Here is an 8,218-nt window from a genome sequence, read left to right as displayed (position 1 = left end):
TTTCTGTAAACTGAATATATTTCAGCCAAATTTTTTTAGTGCCTACGAATATGATTTTTAGAATAGATTCAACAACAAAAATGAACGTTATTGTTAGAATGATTGGATTTTATAGCAAAAATCATTGAAAAACTAGTATTTCACCTAATATTACTTAATTTTATAAATTTCCGACTATACTCAAATGTATGCTGATACATCTAAAAGACACAATAAAGGGCTTGAACATCAAATAGAGCATTAAATTTAAGTTTTGGATGTTGTATTTTGATAGGTGTACGAAGGACATGCTGGGCAGAGAATGTCGTAGGATATCTCACAACAACCATGGTGTTCGCTTCAAATCCGATTAGAATAGGTGGAGCGTGCACCAGTACCTGAATGCGTGGGTCACATCTGAGGATGAAGGGAGGCAGATATGAACCGAATGAATAGTTGGCGAAATTTGATCAAGATAACTAATCTATCTATCTTCTATCTTCTTCTTTATATATAACAATGAAATTTTGTTTGTATATGTCACGAAATGGATCAGGAACATATCGACGGATTTTCATGACTCTTTCACAGTCCTCATTGTGAAGGAATGCGACGTGTTCGTGCGTAGAAAAAGTTTAGGAGAATCTCCGGAATAGTTGAAAAAACTAGAAAAAACTAATCTGTCATTTTGTATGGGAGATCGCATGGCATTTTTCAACAGCCTACTTGATGGCAAGACGAAGTTTGCCGGGATACAAATAATTATCGTTATCACAAGCTCCAGTCAATTACAAATTAGCATATTAACATGTTAGTCGTTAAGGGTTGCGAATGATGGGTAGTATAAAAGTTTTGGCTTTTCTCTCATTAACTTAACTAAACGAAAATACGTCGGCCTAAACAAACATTTATTTACAATTATTTACAGCACTCTAAAAATGATTTTGGCATCAGCTTGAATCAGCTTACGCAACTGGCGCTACTGGAAGATGAGCTCCTTGCGGTTGGAAACCATTCTCATCGGCAATGTATCTGTAACAAAGTAAACCGCAAACATTTCAATTAAGCGAACAATGGTACATTTGGAGAACTTTACTTGATCGTTAGAATCTGTCCATCAGGAGCTGTGTACTGGAACGATCCAGTTTGTACCGATACGGGAACCACATCTTCACCGATAGCTCGACCTGTTGCATCTGTTTTGGGGACTTTCACTTGTCGGATGGTTCCTTGGTCTTCAACCTTGATTCCATTTCCCGTCTCGAAGCTGAAATAAATTTTTATTTTAAAATATGTGCATACATTTTTAGTTACCATACTTACGCATAGTTGAAGCTTCCATCCGGTTGGATATCTGAGTTTTGGCTCACGATTTGGCTGTCAGCATCCTTCTGATTCAGGGGTGGTGCAGCGCTGGCGAGTGTCACCAAAAGGGCAAGAGCTCCAATGAACAGTTTCATGGTTCTTCAGATATCTTAAATTCCACTAGGATCTCAGTGTGTCAAATATTCGAAAGATGAATGCAGTCTGATGCTTCAGGATAAAATTTGGCAAGCTTATATATGAAATTTCCTTGTCGGAAATTGATTCCCAAGAATATCACCCACATAGAGATAAAAAATCGGTTTCGGATGCTCAAGGTATGAGGAAAAAGAAAGACGATGACCGCCAAAATATTCAGTCGCGTGCATCACAAACCGGTGACGATGTTTGTTTAAATTTTGGCGCATGTCAATAATCGTATTTAGCAGTTTGGGTGCTTTGTGCAGTCACGGCTGGTGGTGGCGCCTATAGTTCATAGAGAGTGAAATTCTGTTGATGAAGGTTGTGCAAAGAAATTAACGGGTCGTGGACGAGTAGTTAACTGAACATTTCCAATTTTAAAGAGTGCACATCACTTATCTTGTCTTTGTTAAGATTTAAGTTCACCTTTATACTGTTAACCACGGCATACAAAATTAACGAAAATTAGCACGGAATTCTTGTAGGTCGAAAATTAGTGCTTTTCTTTTAACAGTTTTCGGAATATACCACCTTCTTAATATTGTACACCGTGACTGTTAACAATGAAGTCAAACTAACAAGTCATATTTGACATTATTTTTTTCAATCAGTTGAGATTGAAATTCCCAGGATACTTTTTTTTAAATTGATTTTAACATTTAATGTTAAAAAAAGAAAAGTCTCTCTGAAGGAAGTCAATTTGAAAGCGTTATCTAAAAGGCACAGAAAATCTTCATGCATTCAAAACGTTGAAACCGATGAAAAAACCTTAAATCTAAAGGATCAAGCGGTATGTAACCTTGAAAAAGCTAAAACGAGTTTGAGAATTATATCTTGACGCTATGATATTACAGTATGTAATGAAGAATATTTCTGTGTGGTGCATTGAGATGTAATCAGAATTCTTCTATATCTAGTTAACCTTAAGTTAACTTTAAATCGATTTGTCGAATATGTTGAGGAGTACTTATTTTCATATGATGGAAAACCTGTTAGTAGATGTTGCTTGCATTTTTCTACGAATGCAAAACTAATAATTTGAAGACTATTATAGTGCATGGAATTAAAATTCTGACTTCAGTAAAGGTAGGCGAAAAGCACTATTTTTCAACCTACAAGAATTCTGTGCCTTTTTTGGAATTTCAAACAAAGTTGGCCCAAATCGTATGAATGAGTCGAAATCTAGTGCTGGGTCGAAAATTGCTGCTATTCCCCTACTACATAGCGCTCAGAATTGACCTCGACCTGTAGCGAGTTCAAATTTTGCTCAACTTCTTTATTTCTTTGTTGAGCCTCTGCCATCATGAGTAGAGTTTACAATTCTCTCGGGATAAAATTGTTATTCTCAAAAAAAAAAAAAAAAAATTACTATTTTGTTCCTTATCCGAAATAAGGATACACGTGTTTTTAGATTTTTTGATTAGGGTGACCATTTCCGAAATAAGGTGACCAGAATTGCGATTTTGCTTAATTTTAATTTGAAAAAAATTATAACTTTTGAACCATTCGATCGTTTTTCAATCTTTTTGGACGAAATGGAAGCTAAAAATTTTAACTTTGAGAAAAAATATAAAATTTCACAAAAATTGTTGTTTTACATGAAAAAATCAATAATTTCCGTTTTTTGTGTTTTTAAGGCCTCAGGACCAAAGGGTCTATTGCTGTTCTATTTTTTTTCTTGAAAGTTCAGTTAATTTTACGTTTACTGTCATATTTTCAGCGATGTATGTTATTTAGTTTTTGAGATATATTTTTTTGAAAATAAAAATTTAGTCATTTTTCATCGGCACACACTGTAGGTCTCAGCGCATTATTTTTTTTATATTTAAAAAAACCATAACTTCTGAACAGCTCAGCCGATTTTTAATCTTTTTTATGGATTGAAAGCTTAAGATTTCAACTTTTCAAGCAAAATTGAAAAACCTGAAAAAAAAAATTTTTCTTTAATTTGTATAAAATTTTATTTATTTTAATGTAAAAAAATAGTTTTTTTCCAAAATTTCATATTTTTTCTGAAAAGCTGAAATCTTAAGCTTTCATTTCATAAAAAAATATTGGGAATCGATTAAGCTGTTCAAAAGTAATGATTTTTTTAAAAATAAAAAAAAATTAATGCGCTGAGACCTACAGTGTGTGCCGATGAAAATTGACTATATTTTTATTTTCAAAAAAATATATCTCAAAAACTAAAAAAACATACATCGCTGAAAATTTGACAGTAAACGTAAAATTAACTGAAATTTCAAGAAAAATGAGAACAGCAATAGCCCCTATGGTCCCGAGGCCTTCAAAACACGAAAAAACGGAAATTATTGATTTATTTCCATGTAAAAAAAAAAAAACAATTTTTGTGAAATTTTATATGTTTCCTGAAAAGTCAAAATCTTTAGCTTTCATTTCGTCCAAAACGATTGAAAATCGGTCGAACGGTTCAAAAGTTATTCTTCTTCTTCTTTCTGGCGTTACGTCCCCACTGGGACAGAGCCTGCTTCTCAGCTTAGTGTTCTTATGAGCACTTCCACAGTTATTAACTGAGAGCTTACTATGCCAATGACCATTTTTGCATGCGTATATCGTGTGGCAGGTACGAAGATACTTTATGCCCTGGGAAGTCGAGAAAATTTCCAACCCGAAAAGATCCTCGACCGGTGGGATTCGAACCCACGACCCTCAGCTTGGTCATGCTGAATAGCTGCGCGTTTACCGCTACGGCTATCTGGGCCCCTTCCAAGTTATAATTGTTTTTAAATAAAAATTAAGCGAAATCCCGATTTTTCTGGTCACCCTATTTCGGAAATGGTCACCCTAATCAAAAAATCTTAAAACACGTGTTTCCTTATTTCGGATAAGGAACAAAATAGCAAATTGTCACGGAATTCGGTGACCCACTAGATCGTTTTTTCAAGGAATGGCTGTATATATTTTATTAATGAAGTTGTGGAAATACAGATTTATTTAATATATTTGAGTTGAAGACATTTGTGTAGAGCTGGTAGCAGGCCTTTTTCTAGAGACTTGGTGTTGATTTTCATGCAAATCTCCAAAAGGTCTCATTTCCAATAGAACGTCTCTAAGGTAAGGTACCGCGGGGCAAGTGAGAATACGGGGTAAGTGGGGCGTTTCGTCATAGCTCAACTAGGAAAAGTTTTTCATGGGGGTATTCTTTTAGAAAGTTGAAGATACAATGACAAGGAATGTATTTAGTACTAAACATATTGTTATTTTTATTACCATGTGGTTCATGTAACAGTTGTCAGTTCAGCGCCATTTTCAACTTGCATGACAAATTGTGACACGTTCCACGTCTTGCATTGACTCGCAAAAAATAAATGTGTTTTAAATCGAATTTCCATCAGTATGCTATAATTTTGAATATTATTACAAGCTGCTAACGATAAACCAGTATTTTGTTTTCATTTCATATGAAATTTTCGATGGTCTATCTTACCCCAGAATATATTTGTACCTGGGGTAAGTGGGACCTATCAAAACAAAAACCAGAATCAAAAGTTTTCGTACACGTATCATACATTCTCCTAGAGAGTAGCACTAAAACATTCAAACAAATGATTTTTTATCAAAAAAGATCAACCTCAAATTACGTAATTGCATAGGAGGGAGAAAAAAAGTGTTATTTTTCTTTATTTTTAATTTTTTTTTATTTTTGAAATACGACTTCAAAATTGAACAAACATAAGCTGAAATTTGAATTGCATCATGAGAACGATTACTTTTCTATTTTATTTGAACTTTATTTGTTATTTCTACCAAATTAAGTAGAGATGGAAAACAATTCCACCCCATAAGGTGGTTTTCTGCCATGCATATAAATAATAACAAAACATATTTATAATTTCGTCAATTATTGATTGTTTATGTTCTACATTTTAATTAACAACTTATAAATGATATATTTTGAACATGTTTAATTCCTCTTTACGCTTTTATTGAGGAATTTTCAGTTAATATTAAATGTGAGGTGACAAACTATTAAATAAAGGGTTTCTTCCTAAAACGTTACGTATTTTATGGTTGATCCCTTATGTACATCAAATATGTACTTAAATTAATAATCTATGAATTATCAATCCTATTATTGTAATGGTTGACTTACTGATGTGGATTGACGCATGAAACTGGATGTGTCCCACTTGCCCCGCTTAGCGAGGCAAGTGGGACCATTGGCTCATTCTAAAACTTTCTTCCAAGGTTTTCACAATTTTGAAATTATTCGATTAGTTTCATGCACACACCAGCAAGTATGTTGCCAAAACGTGATTGTGTTGTTGGATTTGAAAAATATTGACATTTGAAAATTTGATTGAACAATTTGTTTGAACTATCGTTTTTTTCGTTCCCACTTGCCCCGCGGTACCTTATCTATTTTAATCAAAATGGTCTTTGAAGTCTCATTGTTCCTTATTCTGATTGCAGTGAATCCTGATGCAAGATTCAAAGACAATAACGTGGCTATTCAGCAGGTTCTCCGAGAATGTTTTCTCACGTGTCTCGAGGAAAAACTTCAATAAATCATTCAAATATTTATCCGGAGATTTCATCAGGAATGCTTTCAGGGACTCATACGAGGATCTCTCTAGAAATTCTTCTAGAGACTCTCCTACCAATTCTCCCAAAAAATCTTCCAGTGATTTTTCAATAGATGTTCAGAGGATTTTATTCATAATTTTCTCTAGGAAACTTCCTCCAGTAATTTCCTCAGGGATAACTTCATTTTTTTATTTTTCCAAAAAGTAAAGTTTCTCTAAGTATTTTTTTACTAATACTTCAACTAAATTCTCCAGTTGTTACTGTACGAGATCTCACAAAGATTTTTGAAGATGTTCTAAATGCAAATCTTGCAGGATATACTAAGGAAATCGATGGAAGAATCACCGGATTAAACCCTGTAGAACTTAGGATTTTCTTGAAGAAAAGCTTAAACATTTTTTTAAGCATCTCTTAGGTAATTTCAATGGATATCCTTGAAAAAAAAAATCTAGTTTACACTCTTGACATTTCGTAAACGAGATTATTGGGAAAATTCCTTAGCAAAATACTTGGAGCCATTCCACAGGAAATAATCATTTGAAGAACTTCTGGAGAAATCTTCTGAATAATCTATGATTCTTTAGGAAAATACTAAAATTCTCACGAAATTCACAACGAAAATCACGAAGAAATATATATATTGTAATACGAGCAGTAACATTGTCGTTATGTCTAGGAATAACCAAAAAGAGAAATGTTTGGCTTATGATGAAAAATCAAACTCTTATCTTCTCGTTCCTAGAAGGTATCATTTTGTATTCATGCTATCTATTTGGTCAATTTTTGATCTCTTTTTTTATTCTTATCTGGTCTCTTTTTGTTTTATTTTTTTTTTCAATCTCTAAAGTTCCTTGCAGTGTGATCGATAGACTCATTTCGAAATAAATATTTAAAAATTAGGCCCTGTTACTTAATCTGCAGATATTAAAATTGATTTCGCTGAGAAAGCTTTCTTTAGAGTTGGAAAAGTCACGTTAGTAGATTATTAGGAATTGAAGCAAAATGAAGACACTTTACTTATTTATCCAAATCATTTTTTAATCTTCCTTAATATTCTTGTTTCTCGTGAAATAATAAAAAATCCATTCTGAATGTTCTTTTTGGTAAATATATAGAGATAGACAGATACCTTTATATAGGATGGCTCATCTCTTTTATTGTTTAAGTAATTTCATTTGAGTTGATTTGCAATTATTTCACCATTATTTCGGATTTATGGAAACACCTTATTCTTTCAAATCACATGATGCGACTCCAAAAAGTATGTACTATTGCATTGACTCTAATTATTCGTAAAAGTTTAACTGTAAATATGTTTTTCGAAATTTGGGGGAGAGGACTGAAATGTAGGGGCCCGGGGGCCATGGACCCTCGCCCCCTCATAATTGCGGCCCTGCTCCCATCCCTTATTCATTTGGATCGAAGTGCAATTCTTACCAGTTCCGTTCAATCACGGAGATTCTACGGAACAACTGTTACGCTGAATGTTCACTCTTTAATCCGCCCTACAACAACGAGCTATACCGTGGTGAATCAAAATCCGGACGGTACCGATATCCGGACACTCTGATTATATTAACTAGTTAGAGCTGGAATTAAGTAATAATCTGTTTGGTTTTTATTCATACCTTTTTTTTATTACCATTTCTGATTATTTTACATTCATTTCTAATCTAGTAACCATTGTAAAATAATTATTAAAAATAGAAACAAATAATTTGCTCATGTTGGACGTCATTTCGTCGCGGTCCAAGTTCAACTCAAGTTGAACGATCGATTAACGGGCGAACAAGTAAAAGTGAAAGGAAAGGTTTGTAAAATGAATTTTCATAGAATGTTTTGACCAGAAGTGTTTGAAAAAATATATTTTGAAAGTTCAGTGACTCCACTATTGTTGAATATGCTGGAAATATACATTTATCGGTGCGTTAAAAGACTGTCCGGGATTACGAGCCAGTGTTTTCAAATCCGGACATCGTCTTAACAACCCTCGTTTGACTAGTGTAAGTGAGCTTACTGAAAGAAAACATAAATGAAAACTTGAAAAACAACTATGGATAGCGTAGTGAGCTTTCAGAATTCAATTGATTGATCAATAAATAGCCTATGTCTTCAATAATAACAGTTCAAGTCACATCTGATGTAGTGTAAGCCACATGTTCATCAGCTCAGGTAGGTAATCAAACTA

General features: G+C 33.6%; 1 protein-coding gene across 1 annotated transcript; it reads right to left on the bottom strand.

Moving 5' to 3' along the window:
• Positions 1-866: 866 nt before the first annotated feature.
• Positions 867-1,521, bottom strand: LOC5577605 (cuticle protein CP14.6). The gene is made up of 3 exons (XM_001656549.2): positions 1,303-1,521; positions 1,076-1,246; positions 867-1,011 (listed from the first exon to the last, which is right to left on the bottom strand). Exons 1-3 carry the CDS (start codon positions 1,437-1,439, stop codon positions 945-947), a joined length of 375 nt encoding a protein of 124 aa, XP_001656599.2. The 5' UTR covers positions 1,440-1,521; the 3' UTR covers positions 867-944.
• Positions 1,522-8,218: the final 6,697 nt, after the last annotated feature.

Source organism: Aedes aegypti, chromosome 2 (genome assembly GCF_002204515.2).
Source record: "Aedes aegypti strain LVP_AGWG chromosome 2, AaegL5.0 Primary Assembly, whole genome shotgun sequence".
Classification (NCBI taxonomy): Eukaryota; Metazoa; Arthropoda; class Insecta; order Diptera; family Culicidae; genus Aedes; species Aedes aegypti.
Note: the sequence above shows the minus strand (reverse complement) of the source record. Positions and strands in the feature narration are given on the sequence as shown.